At 34.9% G+C, this 23,029-nt stretch overlaps 2 protein-coding genes and 1 long non-coding RNA gene across 9 annotated transcripts; 1 reads left to right on the top strand and 2 right to left on the bottom strand.

The window, feature by feature from the left end:
• Nucleotides 1-313: 313 nt before the first annotated feature.
• Nucleotides 314-5,214, bottom strand: LOC107840394 (deSI-like protein At4g17486). The gene is made up of 4 exons (XM_016684249.2): nt 4,851-5,214; nt 2,850-3,102; nt 1,356-1,643; nt 314-888 (listed from the first exon to the last, which is right to left on the bottom strand). The coding sequence occupies exons 2-4, from the start codon at nt 3,058-3,060 to the stop codon at nt 638-640; spliced, it is 750 nt and encodes a 249-aa protein (XP_016539735.1). The 5' UTR covers nt 3,061-3,102; nt 4,851-5,214; the 3' UTR covers nt 314-637.
• A 2,825-nt stretch (nt 5,215-8,039) lies between these two features.
• On the top strand, nt 8,040-9,133 carry LOC124886497. Its single transcript, XR_007043792.1, has 3 exons — nt 8,040-8,330; nt 8,427-8,552; nt 8,731-9,133. It is a non-coding gene; the product is annotated as an uncharacterized LOC124886497 (long non-coding RNA).
• Nucleotides 9,021-19,324, bottom strand: LOC107840393 (pseudouridine kinase). 7 transcript variants are annotated; one of them, XM_047395150.1, is made up of 11 exons: nt 18,936-19,061; nt 17,887-18,652; nt 16,299-17,497; nt 13,095-16,157; nt 12,509-12,611; nt 11,767-11,814; nt 11,551-11,648; nt 11,352-11,466; nt 10,974-11,052; nt 9,771-10,345; nt 9,021-9,329 (listed from the first exon to the last, which is right to left on the bottom strand). In XM_047395150.1, exons 5-11 carry the CDS (start codon nt 12,537-12,539, stop codon nt 9,271-9,273), a joined length of 1,005 nt encoding a protein of 334 aa, XP_047251106.1. In that variant the 5' UTR covers nt 12,540-12,611; nt 13,095-16,157; nt 16,299-17,497; nt 17,887-18,652; nt 18,936-19,061; the 3' UTR covers nt 9,021-9,270. The 7 variants fall into 7 exon arrangements, with proteins under 7 accessions (XP_047251106.1, XP_047251104.1, XP_047251105.1 ...); XM_047395148.1 differs by having other exon boundaries at nt 13,095-17,497; XM_047395149.1 differs by having other exon boundaries at nt 16,299-18,652.
• Nucleotides 19,325-23,029: the final 3,705 nt, after the last annotated feature.

Here is a 23,029-nt window from a genome sequence, read left to right on the forward strand (position 1 = left end):
GCACTATAGTTGCAAGTTTTGCGCCTTAAAAGGACAACTCAATTTACTAAGCTCTCGTTATGCACGGGGTCAGGACATAAATCATGTTGTATCTATTGTACGCAGCACATAAACAGGAGCTTCATGTAATCTTCTTTATCTAACATAATCACAATTGGCTAGAATATGCTGCAATATAGCATTGTTTAGTATCCAGTCCAGTGTCCCCATCTACTAAAGAGGGTACTAACACTGGCTTATGCAGGATTTTGCTCAAGTGATGTTGGTATATTTGTCATAATTTGGTTTAAGAAAATTGTTTGCCAATTGCTCATACTCGTGCAAATTAAATTTCTACCATCGGAGAAACAAGAACCTCTCTGTTTTAAGTATCACATAAGAAAAGGGCAGAGAATTAACAAACAAATACATTTCTGGGACTCAAAACACTGATGCAGACATTTGATCTTCGGCAGAACTTGTAACACCAGAATCTGAACTCAGAGAATGTGCATAAATCACCACAGGAAAGCCACCTCAGCCAGCGAGCAGGCCCGAGAATATTTCAACAAGCTCACGAATGGCTATACTTAGCAATGTATTCTGACGAAGAAGTCAGTATTCACACAGGATTTCCATATAGAGGATTGCGAAGACCTTATCCTTCCTTCAAAGACCTGCTTCTAGATTTTTTGGATTCCCAAGGAGGCAGACAGCCTTTGTAGTGAGAGTGCAAGAACAGCGATGATATTGATACTTCTTTCTCACCTTGACGCATAGAGATCGAAGACAAACAGTTGAAAGAACTTCTTAGTTTCCTCTTCTCACTGTCATAGTTTTGCGCATTTGTGCCATGTTGCACCGTAGAAGCTTTGAGGGCTTCTGGAAGAATGCAGTTGCACAATGAACCTAGAGGAATAGCCAAAAAAGTTCGTTTTTTTACTTTTGAAGACAAGAAATATACAGTTTTATTAAGTAACAAAGAAGAGATCAATAGAATTCACTTTTTTGCTCCTTTGCAAATTTACTATGACTTCAGTTCAACAAGCAAAATGAAGACAGACAAGATACAAACAGATAGATCGGCTCTGCCACAGCGATCACTTTGTTATAATTCACGTCCATGTAATCAAAAAAGTTGGCTGACATATGTAGCTTGACAGTTGGTTCGTCATATAACTCAGCTTTCCAAATAGCAGACAAGTAAGAGGAGAAAAATGAAACAAAGAAAGAAAGGCTAGCTAAAAGAATGACAATTGAAGTTAATATTTGAGCAATCAGAGAGGCAAGGCAAAGGTTTTGTTTTAGCACGTAGCATTTAAATATTGGGAAATAAACAAGAACTAGAAACACAGTGCAGATGATTGATTACATACCTACTCGAGCTAGCCGATTCACCCATTTAGGTGTCCGTTTCCCAGTCAACCTGTAACAGATATCATCTGAGAAATGATTACAGTTCTTAGCAATTAAATGATATGAGTCACCATTGTAGTTTGCTGATTGGCGCTCAATGAATTCTCTAAGCTGGATAGGATCCAGATATGTTGTTCCCATGAACACCGACTTTCTAAATTTAAAGCCAGGGCACTGTCGAGGTTCAAGCTCAAAGACACCACTTGTTGGATAGTCATGTGCTCCGAAAGCATATTCAACACCATGAACTGCAAATACGATAAAAGCATTTGAAAATATACTAATATTTTATTGATGAAGAGCATTTTGAGAAAACATGTACCAGAATATATTATTGTCTCATCATCTCAAGGAAAAAGAAAGTAGACTAATTGAATTTGTACTTCACTACGGAACTTTTACAAGAAAAACATAAATTCTTACATAATCAACTCTTACACAGATAGAAAAATATGTATTCACGAAGAGAAAATCGCGATGGAAAAGAGTGAGGAGAATTCTCAATTCTGAATTTTTTGATCCCATGCTTTCCATTGGTCAACAACCAACTAAAGTGCTCTATACATCTTCACTACCCATACAAGGTGGAAGAAATTCAGTCCCTCTCTCTCTCTCTCTCTCTCTTTTTTTTTTTTTTGGTGGGGGGGGAGTGAGAGGGAAGCAGAGCAGTCAAAGAAGCCAAATTGTTCTAGAGTGGCTATACTTCACAATTGCTCCTGTGATGCTGCGGAACCATGGCAATTAGGATCTCAAGACGCAGCAACACAACTACTGCTCAGATTTTCCATTATAGTGCTACACAACATACAGCTAGGTGCATTCTCCCTATATTTACTTATTTTGTGTTTTATTAAGTAAGAATGGATTCTTCCTATGTGTCCTTAAGTATGATATGCATGCCAAAGACTAAGGGTCAAACACTTCTGGTGGATTTTTGACAATTGTGACACCTCAAATCAAATAATAACTAATTCATCTTGATCAACAATTGAATTTAATCATTACGCTTAACTGTTCCTGCCTTCATAAAACATCGCCAGCACCATGTTTTCCCTTTTTGAGAGAGTATGTTTCAGCTTTGACTCTAATACTATATGACATGCAATAACTTAATTCTGATGTAGTATCATCACTACAATTGTCATGCCATTATTTCATTGTGTTTACCTTACTCATCAGTGAGATACACAGATGCACGCACACGCGCGCAAGAGAGAGTTCTAGTGAGCTACCACTTTTGTCGTCTTCACTTGTCATTAACACAAGTATTTTTGTTGCTGCTCTAAATTTTGAGAACCATTTAAGATTATGAGTTTCCCAAGGATGGACTTTTAGGCCAACGAGCTTAACATAGAGTAGATGCTCCAAACAAACAAGATGAATGTATCAAGAACCCAGACCAAAATAAGGTCTTGATCTCAAAAACATACATCAAAAATTAAATGTGGACTCACCTTCCACCCCTGTATGGAAGACACCTATGCCTGCCCAGTAGAAATAGCCATTAACGGGTGTCAAGTCGTACACATTAAGGTAAACAGGTGTGTTGCCTGGACTACAGCAAACTGACTTCACTTTGGGAAACATGCAAAAACGTGTTGCAGATTCACCTTGTAAATGAAGAGGCACCGCAGAACACAAGCCATTCTTTAATTTTGATTTCATGATCAAGGCCAAACTAGGAATGCTTCAATACCTAGTTTCTACCTGCAACAAGGAAAACCAACGGTCAACCACTCCAATTTCAACCAATGTAGGATGCACAATCCCACAAAATTAACACACAAATATGTTCGTATCTTATATGTCCACAAAATTGACACACAAATAAGCACAGTGATATCTGAAAATGTTCCGTACAGCATCGTCAAATGATACGGTAATCGAGCCTCAAGTTGGTTAAACGCTAGCTGCATTTTGCTCAGTTTGAGGTGCACAACGCACATGGTAAAATCACATACTATAGGACTAGATCGATGAAAAGATGACACCTAAAGAATTACCTTTGGACATGAGACATCCGCTTTCTTGCATGGGAACAACATCTCTACCCTCTACAGACCCCACCTATGGGACTACTAGGTATTTTGTTGTTGTTGTCAGACAGCAGGGAGCAAACATGTGACTGTATTTAAGTGCTATGGTCTTTGGGAATGTCACCTCAAAGAAGTTTGAATAGTTGGCAACATGGAACTCATATCTAAACCTAGACACTAACTACATCTTAGATCAAAACATTAGCTTTTTTCCCTTTCCCCTAATAATAGAATTGCATCCAGTACCTGAAAGATTTCTCTATTCATTACGGTAAAGTGGACTTAAAAGGAAGGCAGCGAAAATGGTATAGGTACTTTTGAGTAGAATCTATTCTACTGAGATATTTAATACATACAACAATCTAACCAACCTAACATGTAAAGTTTGAAGAAGTAAAATCATCTTTCTAGCTCTAATTTTGCGAAGGAAAATGGACCTGGATTCACCGGATAACACAAACAGAAACAAACAAGTGAAACAGAAAAGGAAAAACATCAAATAATGCGTCGAATCATAATAAGTTATAGGTCTTTAAAACTACACCAACAGCCAACTGGCATAATACTTTGCCGAGCTTCTTTCTTTTAAGACTTCAAATGGTAACCATTTTATCCATAATGAGAACGGAGATTACTGAACTTTGTGTGAAGAACTATTTAACAGGAACTTAAACCGAAGGAGCTTTGGGATAGACAGAGTTCACTGTATTGTCCACAGTAAGAAACGGAGCCAAGATTTGAACTTTATGGATACTAAATTCTAGGGTAGCGTCGTAGCGACACAAGGTGGTAATGACTGCATTATGAATTTAATTTTCATATATATATATATTTAGTGAATTTCTTAATACAAACACGCGGTTTGAACTGAAACTACTGGATTCGGCCGAACACATACATTAGCTTGTACCTCCACTCCACCCCACAATGGACAAAAAAAAGGGCAGTCCGGTGCACTAAATCCACCGCTATGCACAGTGTTCGGGGAAGGGCCCACCACAAGGGTGTATTGTGCGCACCCTTACCTTGCGTTTCTGCCAGAGGCAACAAATAACTTTACCGGTTACTCCAAGGCTCCACAATGGACAAATAACTAGAAAAAAGATTCACATTACTGTAACCGGACAAGGCAAACAAGCATAATGGACTTACTCATTCTCATTTTGGTAAAGTACTAAATTTGGATCTGAACAGAAACATATATATATGCAGTTTATTTTCAAAGAACTCAAGAAATATAACTACACTGAGCTGATGAATCTTTGATACAAGTAGATCAAGATTTACAAAAACAAACCCCAAAACAACAATCTTACAGAAATGCAGGTCACCACATACATTAATACACTAAAAGATACCCAAAAACTACAGAACCCCAAACAACAAAATAAAAGAAAAAAACAGATAAACCCAAATTACCTTTTCAATTTTTTTTGGAAATAACACTCATGAAGGCAAGAAAAGAATGCCTATAACCCAAGATTCCAAAAGGGTGTCCATATCTCAAGGTAAAAAGAGCAAATGTGACTGAAAGTGAATAATTTGTTCTTGAAAAAATATGCACATTGTTCAACAACAGTCCAAAGAGCCTGTGATTGATTTGACAAAAAACAAAGCTGTGGAATTCAGAGAGTAAAAAAGAATTAGGCCAGGTGGGGGGACAATGGTCATTGTGTAAAAAGGAAAGTGAAAGGTGATTTATAAAGGATCCAAAGTCTTTATTTTTTTTTTCATAGAAAGGTACAAAGACTTGCCATTTTAGAGGTCCAAAAAATGAGAGAACATAAATTCTTTTCATGATCATTTTATGCACCTTTTCACAAAAGTAATGAAACTTCATTATGACAATGACATCGCTTAACACAAAAGATTGCTCACATTTATGGAATATTATTACTACATAGTTTTCAAGTCTTTTTAATACAATTTGTTTTCAGTAATAAATGGAATTATCATAAATTCATAATTACAAAAACAAGAAATTTAAGGCCTGTTTTGGTATTGAGGTCGTACTACCTCCGTCCCAAATTTTCTAAGATAAATTTTTTTTTCGTGTTTTACCCTTTGTATTAATTACTTTTTCTTCAAATTAAAATGTAAACATCATGGCTACTATTATAAACTAAGCATATTATTAATTATTTTTTTAATCAATATGTTATCTCAATTTGGAACGGAGGGAGTACTAGATACTGTTGGATTTGAGAGTATACTTACTCTAGTAATCTCTCCGTTCGATTTTACTTGTAACATTTTGAGTTGATATAATTAACGACATAACTATTTTACCATTGTACCTGTTAAATGTTGTTTACATTATATCTTGAAATTAATTTGGAGAAAAAACAATTAATGTTAAGGGTAAAATGGAAAATAAAGTTGTTTTCTCTTAAAAATGAAAAGTAAGAGTAGAAATTCAATTAGGAAATTAGTGACAAGTAAAAGCGAACAAAGGGAGTATGTTTGATTCTGTGATAAAATTTGAAATTAATTTTATTTTATATTTAATTTGGAATATTTAGTTAATTCGAAATAATTTTTACACCAAGGGATCATTTGGTTGGGAAAAAATTATTCTGAAATAATTAATTCTGAGATTAGTTATTCATAAATGATGAGATAAATAATTTCGGTCATACCTAATACCTCCAAACAAATATGAGATACTAAAATAATCCTTTATTTTATCATGAGATTGTTTATTTCTTATACCTCATCGCAAACGAGTAGTTTGTTAGCTAATAAAAATATTTTATGTATTGTGTTTGTTATATTGTTATTGATTCTAAGTCGAGGGTCTATCTCAGACCCTACTAGTTGAAAATATACTAAGTATGTTGTTATCTAATAAGCGGCCTCCTTAACGTAACGTAGTAGTGATTGTTGTCGAAGAATTACTTTTTAATTTTATTTTTAGAGTAATATTGAATTTTGTGTCTCAATCGTGTGCTAAAAAAATAAACAAAATGGAAAGAATAATATTAAAATTTTCTATTTCTTTGGGGGTTATGGAATTACTTATTTTGTCAGTAGTACTATTGTTCTATCCCTATTTCTGTCTTTTACTGTTGACCCTAATTCATAGGTACGGAGTGCTTAATAAAAGTTCAAAGCATGGAATCTTGGACAGGTGCTTTTTGACGAGTCAATTACTAAAAGATGGATTGCTAGCAATAAAATTTACATATATTTTATTTTTTTATTTAGATTTTACTAATTATGTTTTTCTTTAAATTGTTTACCAGAGAAGGTTATAAATATTTTAACTTTTTGATTCAAGTTCAAAGAAGTCATGTATCTCAATAAAAAAGTGACAGGGTTATGGTTTTCCAAATCCCAAAAGGTATAGGAAATTAAATGAGAATCCTTCAATAAATCAAAAAACTAATAATTAAATTTGCCGGTTAAAATCTTAAATTGAATTTGACATGAAGAAGTATTCCTTGTGACATACAGATTTCATGTATACTTAGTATATATATAATGCACCTTTTAGTTTATTTGCATGTTTTCTCTTTAATAATAATAATTCTTCTGGCCTATACAATTTTGCAGTATAAGACATATCCACATAGATTGAACAATGATCAAAGTCAAAATTCCGGTAAGCTTAATTATCACATTAATTCTTGCCTTTATTTATTTGCTTTATTGTTGGATACTTTAATTTAATTGATAAGCTATGTAACCTTTTGAAAAATAAAAATAAAAATTACCCGTTGTAGATGTATGTTTAATAAACTTCTTAATGTATTGTCCAATTTCTTATATGGTGTCATTAGTTGCACGTGTTTTTTTTTTGAGCGGAGAGGAATGAAATGAATCTCACATCGGTGAAAGACGACAATCCTTCTTTCCTTCATATTAGAATTGGGTAAATCTTTTCTTTTGAGCTAGCTTTTAGGATGTAAATTAGAAAACCTAATATGACATGCTATCAAAGTCAAGTTCGATACCATCCAAGAAAATTATGAATAAAACCGAATATGTTATTATTTTTATTCTTAGTCGCAGGTGGTGTTAGTTGATTTATAGTGATTGAAGACCATGTACTTTGTGTTTTGGTCTACGTAAGGTTTACATGAGGAAGGTGTAAATAAAAATCTAATAAATGAAAAAGGTTGCCTAAGAAAGTCCCACACAAAACTGTCCTAGCTTGTTGGGGTACTAATATGATGGGATTTAAGGTATATATACTAATGGTGTAAGTTGTAAAGTTATTTTTATAATATTTTAACATGTTATAATAAGTAAATTTCCATCGACGGCGTAGTTACTTTTTAATTAAAGGGGTTCAGCTAAATCTTGACTAATAAAAATGATAATAATAACATTTTTTTTTTGGATAAAGAGTGTTTAAAAAATAATTACAAAATAAACTTCCATTTGGACATGATATATATAGATGTTGAAGTTGAAACATGAAAATTTAATATTTGAAAAGTCTCAAAATATAATGTTAGCCAATTTTCGGAAACAAATATTGATAAAATCTGATCAAACAAATATTTGAAAATAATTTTTAAAAATCGCTATCAAAATTTATGGTCAAACGCTAAGTGAATTCACATATATAATTATTTCAGGATGCCGTAGTGGCCACTGAAAAATCTAAACAAAATGATATATTAATTGAATTGAACTTGAGGACCGAAAGTCACAAGGGAACCCATAAAGGTGCAGAATGTGATGCTCAGTCTCCAAAAAGGTAATTCTTATTGACTATTTTTTTCACATTTTTACTTGTTATTTTCTTGAGTCATGGTTCCCTCTAATACACTTGGTATATTGTTGTACATTTTCTCAATGTTATTGGCTTAATTTTTATTTTACTTTTTACTTTTCAATAGAGGGAATGAGGATCAATCAATTGATGACAATTCAAAAACTTATCAAAGAGTAGGTGCATATGAATTTTAACCTACATGCTGTGTAAATATATTTTTTACATTCTTGTTAATCCTTTCTTGTTGGTTGTTTTAATTTCACTTGTAGGAAAGTTATAATGCTTTAAAAGCAAAGAGAAAGGAATTGAAGAAGGAAAATCATATTCTTACTTTCCAGATTCAGGAGTGTGCAGAATCCAGCAGGCAACTTAGAATAGAGAACAAGAAGTTGCTGGTCAGATCTCCTCTCTTTTATTTATGAATTTTAGTTATACACACTATTTAATTAGAGACATATAAACTTAAGGGATTACTTAATAAACTGATAAAAAAATGGTAATTAACAAGTTATAACTTTTGTCATAATTAACGAGATAGTAATACAAGTTATATAACATGTGAAAATGGAGCAGAAGGAACTGAAGCAAATATGCAGCAAGGACGAGATCGCAAAACTTGAAGCCATGGACCCTGATAGAAATTCATCACCTCTTGATGATGACGATGAAGAGCAGCACCAGACTTGTTCAGAATCATCGGGCGAGTTCAACCCTTCTCCAGATTCCCATTCAGATGAGGAAGTAGGAGATTCTGATTCACACACACCCATGCAAATGGAAAAGGAATGAACAAATTTTGCAAAACAGAATGATGCACGATGTGCTTGTATGTTCATAGAATTCTAAATACACTAGAGAAGTCATTCATACAATCTGTAGAAGGTTTTAATTTACCCTTTTGTATTAGAGTTTTTGACAATGCTCTTTCTCTCTACACTCTGCATTTCAACTATTTTATCGGACTTGTTACTTTCAACTAGCACAAATATGAGATAACATCAGCTAGTTATTTTTTGTTCACAAACTTTGGTGATCCGTTTCTGATTTGGATCAGATTACAGCAAGAACATTAAGATACACAATGGAATTTGAATACTTTGGTGACCTGGTGACCTACAGCTTGGATTGACACACAAGCATGGTGGCACCAGAGTATACAGACCCTGCATCATCTGCAAAATAACAACACCTGGTATTATCAAACATTATCATTATTAACAAACCTTATGCGAATTGATCTTACTGCAATCCGTAAAATATGGTCGGTCAACATGTGTGTAGCTTGGGAATTATGAAGACGGGACTAGCACACTTAAGGTGAACTATCATTGCTTCTACAGAAAGCAAAATGTTCCATCCTCTACGTGTAATTCATCTATGTTTTTCCAGAAATGTAGGAAAGGATCCAATGGAAAAAACAAAACCAAAAGGAAACAAAAAGGAAGAAAGAGGGAAAAGAAGATTCTTATTTTTTGAGGGAGAGTAGTTGGAGGAGAGAATATGTTCACAATTTAAGAAAACCATGCTGGCCTATTTACGTGTTGTATGTCCGCAATGTGAATTGAGAATGTGTATAATGTCATGCATAAACATAGCACATAATGTGAATATACCTGCTAGTTTGGCCAAACAATACTCATCAGGGACATTGCTTTCTACTTCAACAACTACTTTAGCAGCTGCAACCCCTACTGCTATACTTTGCATGACATCTAAACCAGCACACAAAGAAGCTATTGTTCCGCCAACTAAGCAATCTCCAGCACCTGTAAGCCTCACTACTGAAGCAGCAAGTGCAGGAAAATGGACAGCAAAAAGATTTGACATAGGCTCGCACATTGAAGCACCAAAAATTTGATCCTTTGGGCAAACTTTATGAACAACTTCATACAGTCGTCTACTGAAGTAAGGAGGTTGGTTTCCCCGGAAAGAAAGTTTCTGAAGATTGGACTTGCCTTTGGAGCATAGGAGTACCCCTTCTGATCCAAGTGTTACAACAACTACCTTAACACCTTTGTCTAGTAAAACCCGAATAGCAGGTTTAAGCATTTGGAAGAAAGATTCCTTGGACAGTTTACCACTACTATGATCTCTCCGAATTGGTTTAAATATGTCTCTACCAGATATTGCATTTGCCATGGCTACAAGTTCATCTTCATTAGGTGATGCAAAAGTTACCTGCAAAAACCTTATTATTTTGTTACTATAACAATGATATTACTTATCTAAGAAGAGAAAATCATACAAAAGAACCTTCTGTGCCTCACAAGTAAAGATATACAGCCAATCCAAAAAGAATCTTTCTGACTCGTGCAATTTCCCAATGCTAGGAACTACTTAGATACCAATGTTTTCTGTTAAAGTGCTTTACGCCAAATTGCTATGAGTTACATTCGTGTTTGAAGCTTTCAAGTTCTAATATTCAGCACAATAAAGAAAACTTAGCAATATATTCTTCAATAGAGCATGAATACAAGAAGTTTTCTCGAGAGTTCTTGGCCTCTAAAATGTAAAATAACCCACCTCTCTTTGTCTCATTCACAAAATTGGAAATACTGTGCTCACCTCAAAATTTAGCATCCAGATTCGGTCTAACAATAGCAATGCCTACATATGTTGTTTGAGGAAGCACGCAGAAGGCAAAAACTGGAAAATACAGTTGAAGGGTTTTGCATTTATTATCATATACCAACAAGCTAGTTATCTTCACAGATTTTTGAACTATAAACATGCGGCACACTCTTATTTTCAGGTCTTCTATTCAATACCCAAATGAAAAAGGCATATGAAAACACAAGTGTCAAGAACTCACATACTGGACAACTGAAGCAACTCTTCTAGATTTGGCAACTGATACAGGCTCAAACCATACTGGAGTATTAACCTGAGCGGCAACTGAGAGGAAAATACTTCAAATAGTTCATAAATATCTAAAAATATTACAGAAGTAGTAGATAAAGAGCAAGCAACATTGAGTGCCTTACGCTATTTACATACAAGACATATTAGCGACCCAATAGATAATACAAAATAATCGGCTCAGTATTTGTCCGGTTACATATACACAATGGACTGCATACATTTTACCCTCCCCAGACCCCACTTTGTGCGAATACATTGGGTTTGTTGTTGTTGCTGTTGTACATATACACTATGGAATTACTACAGTGACATTGTATAGAGGGGGAATTTACTTTGACAAGATGCTTCAAGAGAAGAAGGCGTCAAGTTTGCATCAACCATCAGTATTGGAGTGGAGCTTATATTGCACTTGAACTTTTCTATCCACCTTGGAGTGAGAAATTTTTCCTGTTTTACAGGCATTAAACACACATTAATAGTAGGTAACAGGGATATTAACTTTTAACTGCTTCATATATTAAATCAACTCACAATTGATTCTACATGAGCTACACCAGCTGCCACTTCACCTTTTTCATCATAGATATGACAAACAACAGCAGTTTCAATATCCTGATGTCTCTGGATACCTAATCAAGGATGACTAAATCAAATTCTGCAACTGATCTTTAATACATGAACCCTCTTCCCATGTAACATAGTTCAATGGGAAATGCACATATAGGTTGACTTTTCATTAAAAGTTACCCTCTATAGATAATCCAGCAGATTCCCAGTGTTCCAGTAGCATATTTCCTACAAAATTAGAAATACCACGTCCAAATCCTCAATCAGAATATTTTGTTGTTCTAGAACGATGAGACAAAAAGGCTTCTAAACCTGAGAATGGGAAGTTCACAAAAAGAATATTGCAATGGACATAGGAATAAATTTTCCTTACAGGCTATCTGAAAACATTTACGTTATCTCATTATTGGAAATTTCAATGCGGAGTTATATCATAATAAACATATGTGCCTGTAAGACAGTGCTTGACTGTAGATTCCACCCGTAAGGTCATAGCCATGGATAAGGTGGAAATTCAAATGATCTATTTTTGTGCCTGTAAGACAGTGCTTGACTGTAGATTCCACCCGTAAGGTCATAGCCATGGATAAGGTGGAAATTCAAATGATCTATTTTTGCATACTTTGCTTTCACTTGGCATGATACTCCAAACTATAAGATGGAGGAGAACATAACCTACTTACATCATTCACACTAAACGTTGAATTTTCTTGGAATGGATGATTGATGTAGTAACACTTACGAAGATAGAACACCTTTCCAAACCTGACAGCATGTTCTTTCGACAAATCCCATCAGTGAGGATTGTCGAAAGTATCTAACCATGTTTGAGGGAAAATGTATCAGTTATTACCAGAAAACCAACTCAATAGTATATGGGACGAGTGGCAACAGAACCGTGATAACTGTAGAGAGAACTCACCTGGTAAGTCAAATCCAACAGCGCTTATCATAAATGGTCTTGCTTCAAGCTTCGAGATGCAGTCAGCAACGTTCCTAGCCACACCACCCAATGAAAAGATAACCTGAATAGCAGAGTAACAGATTAAGATGCGAATCTTTTTGCGGGCTGCGCAGAGGCTGGTAAAGAAGCCCATTTGCAAACCAGGATTTACAGATTAGGCTTCTGTCTTAATTTAATAACTCTGTAGGACAAATACATATTTTCAGTCTAACATTTTGAATCTAAGTTGCTCGGACTCTTTGAAAATGTCATCGAGTGCATGTCGAATCCTCCCAAAGTAGTGCATTATCAGAGGATCCAACAAGGGTGCGGCAACATTTTTGGAGAGCCCGAGCAACTTAGTTTTGAATTATCCCAATTTAAGAGGAAACAATAGAGGAAACGACAGTGGAACAATCATGTGTGATTTCTATCTGCATGTACTGACATTTAATTGTAGTATTTTCTTGTTGTGGGGTATTTTTAGCATCTTCTTTTGGAAAACTGTCTGATGGCTTTTAATGAAAATTAATGTGTCCTAGTGGTCAATGAAGTGGGTGCAAACCTTGGAGATCAGGGTTCAAATCTCAACATAGAACAAAAATGCAAGGTGATTTCTTTCAATCTGCCTGAACCTTTGTGCTGGTGTGAGATCCAAGGTACGCGATAGAATGATTGAGCTGCATGCAATGTGATCTGGACATCACTGATGGATGACTCAGTAGTCCTTGTATGGACTCATTGTCTTCCCCGCATCCAGAGTTATAGAGGAAATACGAGTGGACTTCAATATGGACTTTGGAGCAAACCATTAAATATTGCAAGCAAGTCGAATGTATAGCAAATGAAATTCTTAAACAATCTCTTAACACATACCTTCCTAAATCAAGCAAGATTTAAGAATTCATCCATTAACTACAAGATACCATATGGCTCCACCATAAAAAGCGAGCGCCAACGACAAGCCTTATTGAAAATGGCCTTGTAAAAGATCTATCTTTCTAACTAAGCAAGGGGCAGCAGCAGCACAAAAGCTCTAGATTGGTGCAAATGACTTTTGGGCTTTTTTTATTTTTCATTGATGTTTCAAAGGCTTTTTAAGAAAATTTCTCATGAACATTTGTGCTGCATCGTCCTTCCATATTTACGAATTTAAGTTCCTCAATAGTTCATTGAAACAAAAGCGATGGTTCATCTAGTTTCTTTAAGCTAGAGGGAGAGATTTCAAGTAATTAACCTAGCGAGAATATGACTATCATTAAGTAATTCTATCACAAAACAAGGACTACTTTGATTTGTGATAGGAAGAAATAAAAAGCCTTTCCTTTTGCACTATATGTATGAAATGTCTGTCGCTCCATTGTGTATTCTGTTTTTTTTTTTCAATTATCTTAACGTTGTTACAATTCTCGAATTGATATATTGACCTTTCATCTGTAAAACCAAAACTATGTAGCCTAGGCCCTGGTGCTTCAGCAGCCGTGACGAGGCACATCATCTGTAAAACCAAAACTATGTAGCCTAGGCCCTGGTGCTTCAGCAGCCGTGACGAGGCACATGCTGCAATTATCCAAAGCTAACCAAATTTCACACACTAAAGTACAATTATTGGACAAGATTGATATATTGTTGAAAATTTGAGTATCAAGCATTAAACTTACAGCTTGATTGGATGGTTGTTACCTATTATATTGTGTTGTTAGCTTAAATATAATGTTTGTTTCGATTTTTACTTAAACTTTATTATATCCTATCATTAAAACCATCGTTAGGTAACAACAAAAGGTCCAATTTTGTGCAACGAACGATTTTTGGTGTGATCTCGTCATTACCTTATATTTTTCTCTATCTTTACTTATTATTTAATAATCCTATTTTATCATTTATCTTGTCTTTTTACACTAGCTCTGCCATGTACACTACTTCTCTTCGCATTATATAATGACAAAAAGATACTGTGAAAAATATGAGAGAAAATATTATTGAATTGTTGTATCTAAATTATTACATTGAGACCCTATTTATAGACACTACATTCCAATCCTATTCCTAATAGGACACTACATTACAATCCCTTTTTAAGTAGAATTCAATATGTTATTCCTATTCATATTCTAACACTTCCCCTCAAGCTGGTGCATACAAGTCATATGTACCAAGTTTGTTACAAATGTAATTAATACGAGGACGGGTGAGGGACTTAGTGAAGATATCTGCAAGTTGATCACTCGACTTCACAAATTTTGTAACAATATCTCCCGAGAGTATCTTTTCTCTGACAAAGTGACAATCAATCTCTATGTGCTTGGTCCTCTCATGGAACACTGGATTAGATGCAATATGAAGGGCTACCTGATTATCACATATAAGTTCCATCTAACCAGTTTCTCCAAATTTTAATTCTCTCAGCAATTGCTTGATCCAAACTAGCTCGCAAGTTGTTGCAGCCATGGCTCGATATTCTGCTTCGGCACTAGATCGAGCAACCACACTTTGTCAGGACACCAAATTACCTCCTACTAAAACACAATATCCAGATGTAGAACGTCTATCAGAGGGTGATCCTATCCAATCAGCATCTGTATATCCAATGATATGTTCATGGCCTCGATCCTCGAAGAGTAGTTCTTTACCTGGAGATGACTTTATATATCGCAAAATCCGAACAACTGCATCCCAATAACTATCGCAGGGGGAGTCATAAACTGACTTACAACACTCACAGGAAAAGAGATGTCAGGTCTAGTCACTGTGAGATAATTCAACTTTCCAACCAGCCGCCTATACCTTTCAGGATCACTGAGTGGCTCCCCCTGTCCTGACAGAAGTTTAGCATTTGGATCCATAGGAGTGTCAATGGGTCGACATCCCATCATTCCTGTTTCCTCAAGAATGTCTAAAGCATACTTGCGTTGAGAAATAACAATACATGAGATGGACTGAGCAACCTCAACACCTAGAAGGTATTTCAATCTGCCTAGGTCTTTAGTCTGGAAATGTTGAAAGAGATGTTGCTTCAAGTTAGTGATACCATCTTGATCATTGCCGGTGATAACAATATCGTCAACATAAACCACCAAATAAATACACAGATTTGGTTCAGAATGGCGATAAAACACTGAATGATCAGCTCCACTTCGAATCATGCCAAACTCCTGAATAACTGTGCTAAACTTTCCGAACCAGGCTCAAGGAGATTGTTTCAAACCATAGAGTGACTTGCGCAATCGACATACAAGGCTACTAGACTCCCCCTGAGCAACAAAACCAAGTGGTTGCTCCATATAAACTTCTTCCTCAAGATCACCATGCAGAAAAACATTTTTAATGTCTAACTGATAAAGAGGCCAATGACGAACGGCAGCCATAGAGAGAAAAAGACGAACAAATGTTATTTTAGTCACGGGAGAGAAAGTGTCACTATAATCAAGCCCAAATATCTATGTATATCATTTGGCAACAAGGCGAGCCTTCAGTCGATCAACCTGACCATCTGGACCAACTTTGACTTTGACTGTACAAACCCAATGACAACCAACAGTAGATTTACCTGCAGGAAGGGAAACAAGCTCCCAAGTACCACTTGTATGTAAAGCAGACATCTCATCAATCATAGCCTGTTTCCATCCTGAATGGGAAAGTATTTCACCAGTAGTCTTAGGAATGGAAATAGAGGACAAAGATGATACAAAAGCATAATGGGGTGATGACAAACGATGATAACTCAAGAAAGTATAATATGGGTTAGCATTACGAGTGGATCTTATACCTTTTAAAGTACAACTAATTGACTAGGAAGAGGCAGGTCCGCAGAAGGGAACGCGTCAGGCGCAGGACATGAATCATCTGGGACTGATACTGGACGTGGGCGGCAGTGATAAGTCAAAAGTGGTGGCACTGTAGCTGGAGATGGAGAAGTAACCGTAGATTCCTCAAAGATTGGTGTGGGTAAGACTGGAGGTATGGGTAAAACCTCATAGATATTAAAATGATCAGAAGATGTATAAAAAGGTTGAGATTCAAAGAATGTGACATCAGCGAACATAAGGTAGCGACCCAGATCAAGTGAATAGCATCGATACCCTTTTTAAACTCGAGAGTAACCAAGGAAGACACATTTGAGAGCACGAAAGGCTAATTTATCTTTTCCTGGGGCTAAGTTATGAAAAAAACATGTGCTCCCAAAAACACAAAGGGGAATAGAGTAGAGATGTGACTGAGGAAATAGAATGGAATGGGGAATCTTATTCTGGATCGAAGATGATGGCATTCTGTTAATGAGATAGCAAGATGCGAGGACCGCATCGCCCCAAAAACGCAGTGGAACATGGGATTCAATGAGAAGAGTGCGAGCAGTCTCAATGAGATGCCTATTTTTCCTTTCTGCTATACCGTTCTGTTGAGGGGTGTATGGACATGATGTTTGGTGAATGATTCCTTAATGAGTCATGAACTCCTGAAACTAGGAGAATAAGTATTCTAAGGCATTATCACTACGAAAAGCACGAATAGAAACACCAAATTGATTTTGTATTTCAGCATAAAAACTTTTGAATATAGAGAATAACTCGGAACGGTCTTTCATTAAATAAACCCAAGTACATGTTGAAAAGAATCATTGATGAAAGTAACAAAGTAACGAAATCCTAAGGATGAACTGACTCTACTAGGACTCCAAATATCGGAATGAAATAATGAGAAAATAGACTCTGAGCGACTCCCAATACTACGTGAAAAAGTAGCACGGGTGTGTTTCCCAAGTTGACACGACTCACAATCTAAAGTGGATAGACTAGACAAACTAGGCACCATCTTTTGTAGCTTAAATAGACTAGGATGTCCCAAAAGTTTGTGAATAAGGTCGGGAGGATCTGTAGCGGAGCATGCTGTGAAGGAATTTGAAAAGGTAAGATGGTAAAGGCCCTGTGATTCATGTCCTATGTCAATTGTCTATCCCGTTTTGCGATCCTGCATTATAAAAGAATCATCAAAAAAAGTTATACTACAATTAAGGAAACATGTCAAACGACTAACAGATGCAAGATTAAAAGGACAATCAGGGACATAGAAAACAGAGTCTAGAGTGACAGAAGATAAGGGTTTGGCTTGTCCAACTCCTTTTGGCTCTGTTCGAATTCCATTAGCTAAAGTAATAGCAGGAAGAGATTGTAAATAAACAATATCAGACAGAAGTGATTTGTCACCAGAAATATGGTCAGAAGCACCCAAGTCCACAACCCATGATCCAAAGGTAGGAGATTTTGCAGTTGAGGCTATTGGTAGAAATATATGCTTACTTGCTTGATACTGAAGATACTCATTATATTCCTTGTCAGATAAATATACACGTTAATCACCTGTGGTGTTAGACTGAGCAATATGAGCATTTTTGGATGGTCGACCATGCAAAGAATAGCATATTCCACGAGTATGTCCAAGCCTTTTACAATAACTACACTTAGGTCGAGAATAACATACATCACGAGTATGTCCAAACCTTTTACAATAACTACACCTAGGTCGAGATCTTCGACCTTCCCTTCGTTGATTCTTCATAAGCTCTGACATCTGAGTTTCTGATCTCCTCAGATTTAATCATGAAAAAGAAATATTGTTGGAATTTGGCCCCAAAAAAGGAAAGTCCCCGGATATAAGATCTGATGTTCGAAAGTTGCTCGGAATCAGAAAATAATCATATAAGCAGCCTCGAAATGAACAAGCGAGGCTAATAAAAAAAGAAACTGCCAAAAAAGTCGCCGGAATTTAGGTTCCGGTGATCGAATCTTGAAAGACTTGTCGGAATCAAGAAAAAAACATTCGAACAGCCTTGTAATGAAGTGGCGACCTAGCTGGAAAAAAAAACTTGGCCGGAATAAACCGCACGCATCGACGCGTGAAGCGCGTGAGGCACAGATCTGAAAGTTCCGGCAGTGCGTGGCGGCACGTGGATAGCTGGAGATAAGATTCGAGCACTGGGGTTTGCTCGCCTGGGTGTTTCTCACCTCGTGGTGGTGTTGGTTTTCACACACAACACTTAAAAAATAGGCGAGGGCTCAAATTGGACGAAATTGAAGTACCGGGCTGTCTTATTGAGTTTTCTTCCCAGAAATTTTCTCACAAAACCTGATTTCATACCATGTGAAAAATATGAGAGAAAATATTATTGAATTGTTGAATCTAAATTATCAGATTGAGAATAGACACTACATTCCAATCCTATTCCGAATAGGACACTACATTACAATCCTTTTTCTAAGTAGAATTCAATATGCTATTCCTATTCATATTCTAACAGATACAATTTATCCAAATATTATATTCATTACAGCAATACAGTATGATACAATGCTGATACATTGTGAAGCAATACGTGACAATCATCCAGAGATAGTGTTCAAATTGGTACCTTTCCAGGAGTGGTGGTCCTTGGATTAGAATGCATGGAAGATGTGGCATTTACATCTAACACCATACCCCCAATGATTACTGGTTCTACACTACACTTTATAGCTTGTCCTTCTTTGCTAAAACCCTAAATTAAATATAGATTAATATGATTTACGAACAAGGCAGTGTATAACAGCATTTGAACAGTAAATATTCAGTAGAAAAGTAGTCACCGGTTGAACGCCACCAACAGTTTTATTTGCCGGCGAACTCATATCGGGAAAAACGGTTAATTTGACTGAGAATGTTACTTTCACTGTCACTGTGAAGCTGATTTGGGTAGGTGGAATTTGGAAGAGAAATTAACATAAATTCTAACTATGCATGCCTATTTTTTATTAAATTACAAATTATTTTTTTATTTTTTTATTTTTTAATATATAATTCGCATTCATTAGAGTTGCCGACCCAATCCATCCGAACTAACCTACACGGATTTAAATTTGACAAGTCTGGCCAGGCTGGTCCATTAAAATAATAGGTCAAAAAACACCGAGCCCACGCCATTACTTTGTGGGCTACGAGCCTTACGGGCCAATCCACTTTTTAAAAAATAATATTTTGTAATTTAATTTTAGAATGTTAATAAACATAAATATTACCAGGCAATATTACATGGTATTAATACTTGTTAATTGAATCTCCAACACTCAAAAAAAATACTTCTAATAGCGAAATTATATAACTTTTGACATTATATCTTTCGAACTAAATAAAAATACTAATAACCAATCTAAATAGTTGCATGTATTTGACTTTTTGGGCCACGGGCTTATTGTTTCGGGCTTAAAAGCCATGTTCTTAAATAGACTGAAAAAATTGAAGCCCAACTTCATCAAACTACAGGGTGGATCGAACCGATCCAACAGGACTAGCCTATATTGACGAATGTAGCATTCATTACACATAGTTTTAGACTTAAAATATTGTAATTAATAACTATATTTTTTGTCAAATACATAATTAGCATCCATATACATAATTATGATATTGTGATATATAATTTTAAGAAAAAATACTACATTAATTATGTATCCAAAAATTTATGAATATATTTAGATGTTTTTCAAAAAATAAAAAATTTAGGTAATTAATAAAAAGAATATTAATTAATTTTATAAAAGTTGGGATGTTATTAAATTTTTTCAATTTTGGAATAGTATTCCGATCGATTCATATCTGATTATGGGCCTTCTTAACCCATTCAGGTTTTGGGCTTTCCTTTTTTGTCTATAACTTTGGGCTTTTTCATCATTGGGCTAAAAGTCCAAAATCCAAGAAAAGCAGATAAAATTGACAAGTAGTTAGACTGTAATTGGAAAATACTGGCTACTGTTGTAGGGTTTTAAATTCTACGGGGGAAACCGAGCATCACATGTGATATTCACTTGAAACTTTATGATAATTGACTATTTTTTCAAAAAGTAGGATAAAAAATTGGCTAATAAACACCATTTCTACGTCAAAGCACAATTTTTGGGGCACGGGAAAATAAAGAAATTGCGTTCGTCAATGTTTAATTGTCACAATTCAAGTTGTTGCCTAAAACTTGGTAGGTAAAGATACTATTATATATGTTAGAGAGAGATAACAGATGTCCGATGAAATAATCAAGAGCGTGGAAGTTTGGTGCGCACATATTATTATCAAAGAGAAGGAAAAAAGAGCAATGCACTTGAAAAAGAAAGTCAAAGAGTTCTTTGCAGTATGGCAATTGACTAATCCCAAAGTGTAGTATGTGTATGTGTGGGTAAGCATGAAAGTAGATAATTTGTGATCTTGCAACAGTCAACAGTATGGACTTACTGCACAATTGTCCCTAATCAAATTGGATTTTAGTACATCATCTATGACTTTTGACTACTTTAATATTAGTCTTCTGTGTAACCAACAATAATAATAAACATTGAGCATCTCATATCACTATTTATTTATTTATGTATTTTAAAAGAAGTAAACTATACAGACAATATAAACGTTATTTTTCAATCTCTGCATGATTTATTAGTTTGTCGTGTCCGCCATTTGATTATTGTATACACTACAACTCTTGTACAGTCTAGCTAGCCGCAACATGCAAATTGTAACCATCAAATATTATATATGTCCAATTACAGAAAATATATTAAAATATTGACTAATAGACTTTAAGAAATAAATGCATGGCATCAACTTAACTCAAACACAACATAGAATAACCAAATATCCTCTTTACATGAACCTATGAAATATAGAAACAGGAAAAATATCATCATTTTTACTTTAAAAAAATAAAATAAAACTCTTCCTCCGTCTTTCATTTGAGTCGGATCCTAATTAAAGGCACTAGGATATCTGGAAAAAATTAAAATCAAGTTGATTTAGGGTATTTTCAACCTGATGTTGTTGAACAATACCTTCATTAATTACTTGAATCAAAGTTGTTGAGTCATTTTACACTCTTATTCAACAACCAACTACGTAATAAACGTCCTTTTTTCGTAGTATTTAATTGTTACGGTCTCTGGTTAACTTAACAGTGCGTGCCTTTATTGAATCTTAATACACAATTAAGTATCTAACTAAATGAGTTACCACAGATCTTATAGTCCTAAATTAAAATTATGTTAAATGTACCAACTGTCCTTTAATTTTGTGATCTTAAATACGGCATGTGAAAAATTAAAATTAAATATTATTAAAATAAGAATCGTCCCTTTTTAAAAAATAAATCATGTTTTTGAAAATGGATCAAGTATTTATTTTGTGTGCAGGCAGTCCAAATCAAGGCCCCAAAAACGGGGGTGTCTTTTATGATATATGACAAGATAATAAAGTTGGCAGCAAGACTTAGAAAACCAGCAAACAATATTCTAAGCCACGTGAAGTGGACTTAGGACTATTTTTTGGTGAAATATTCAAATTTCAAAAGATTCAATTGTCCATATAACCCCACAGTTTGATACGTAAGTAATACTCATAATAGCAATCATTTTCTATCCTTTTCTGCATTTAATTGACATACTTTTTAATTAGGATGAAAATGAATGATATGCAGCTTCATTGCATGTGGCTAGTAAAGTTTATCAAACGTACACAATAATAGACCTTAATATGTCTTTAATTAATCTAATAAAACAACCTTTGTGAAAGTACAATTACTAATTGTTAGATTTAGCAAATCGTTTGACGCAAAATATTATTGATAAAGACAAATTTAGCTTAATTAATTCTTAATCGAAGATACTCTGGGTCTGGGGTAGGAAAAATTGGTGAAACTCCTTTCATTTTAGCTTCATTGTATCAAACACGTCGTTGAGTCATCACAATTAGTGGCAGATCCAGAATTACTATGAAGGGGTTCAACGATTGATTGATGAAGTGAACATACGAACGAGTCGAAAATGGTTCAACCTTTATTATATATACATAAAAAATTATTTTAATCAGATTTAAATTAAATAGTATAATTTTTTACTGGATATGTTTGAATGAACCCCTAAACAAAAGGCGGCTCCGCCCCTGATCACAACGCTCTCAATAAAAGTATTTCACTCTAATTCAAAACATATTATACACGATTCTGTCTACACTAATCAACCTGAAAGGGGAAAAAAAAATTAACATAAATTTTAAGGTGGATATAGTTGGCCTACCAAATACCAATCTTACTTTTGAATATTTTTATAACTCCTTAAATTGTCTAACTTGCCAGAAAGTTGGCAGCTATAATTATAATTATATCAAACTAATTAACTAAAGAAAGGTATTCTATGATTGAAACACATGACTCATCATAATTTGGTTGACTAGAAAATACAATTAATGTATCCCCAAACTAATTATTACGTGAATGATTTACTAATTGCAATATATGGAGTATATTTTTCCTTATTTCATAGAAAAATGCACTGTTATTATGAAATAGACATTGAATAAATAAAAAGTAAAATGAGAATGAGTCCCTGCTAAAATATGTGAATTAATTAAGCAAACCTAGACTTCTTAATTAAGCTTAATTTGTTTCATCAAAATTTGTACCATCTTTATTTCGGATTATTCATTGTTCATGTG

This window comes from Capsicum annuum, chromosome 8 (genome assembly GCF_002878395.1).
Source record: "Capsicum annuum cultivar UCD-10X-F1 chromosome 8, UCD10Xv1.1, whole genome shotgun sequence".
In the NCBI taxonomy this organism is placed as follows: Eukaryota; Viridiplantae; Streptophyta; class Magnoliopsida; order Solanales; family Solanaceae; genus Capsicum; species Capsicum annuum.

Bases quoted from the DNA above. Each gene is read 5' to 3' on its own strand.
- LOC107840394 (XM_016684249.2), bottom strand. From the start codon at position 3,060: ATGAAATCAAAATTAAAGAATGGCTTGTGTTCTGCGGTGCCTCTTCAT. The intron at 1,644-2,849 runs GTGAGTCCACAT...TCGTATTTGCAG, and splicing joins CTTCCATACAGGGGTGGAAG to TTCATGGTGTTGAATATGCT. The intron at 889-1,355 runs GTATGTAATCAA...CTATTCCTCTAG, and splicing joins GAATCGGCTAGCTCGAGTAG to GTTCATTGTGCAACTGCATT.
- LOC107840393 (XM_016684246.2), bottom strand. From the start codon at position 19,191: ATGAGTTCGCCGGCAAATAAAACTGTTGGTGGCGTTCAACCG. The intron at 11,815-12,508 runs GTGAGTTCTCTC...CTAATTTTGTAG, and splicing joins TGTTGGATTTGACTTACCAG to GAAATATGCTACTGGAACAC. The intron at 10,346-10,973 runs GTATGTGAGTTC...CAAAATAATAAG, and splicing joins AGAGTTGCTTCAGTTGTCCA to GTTTTTGCAGGTAACTTTTG.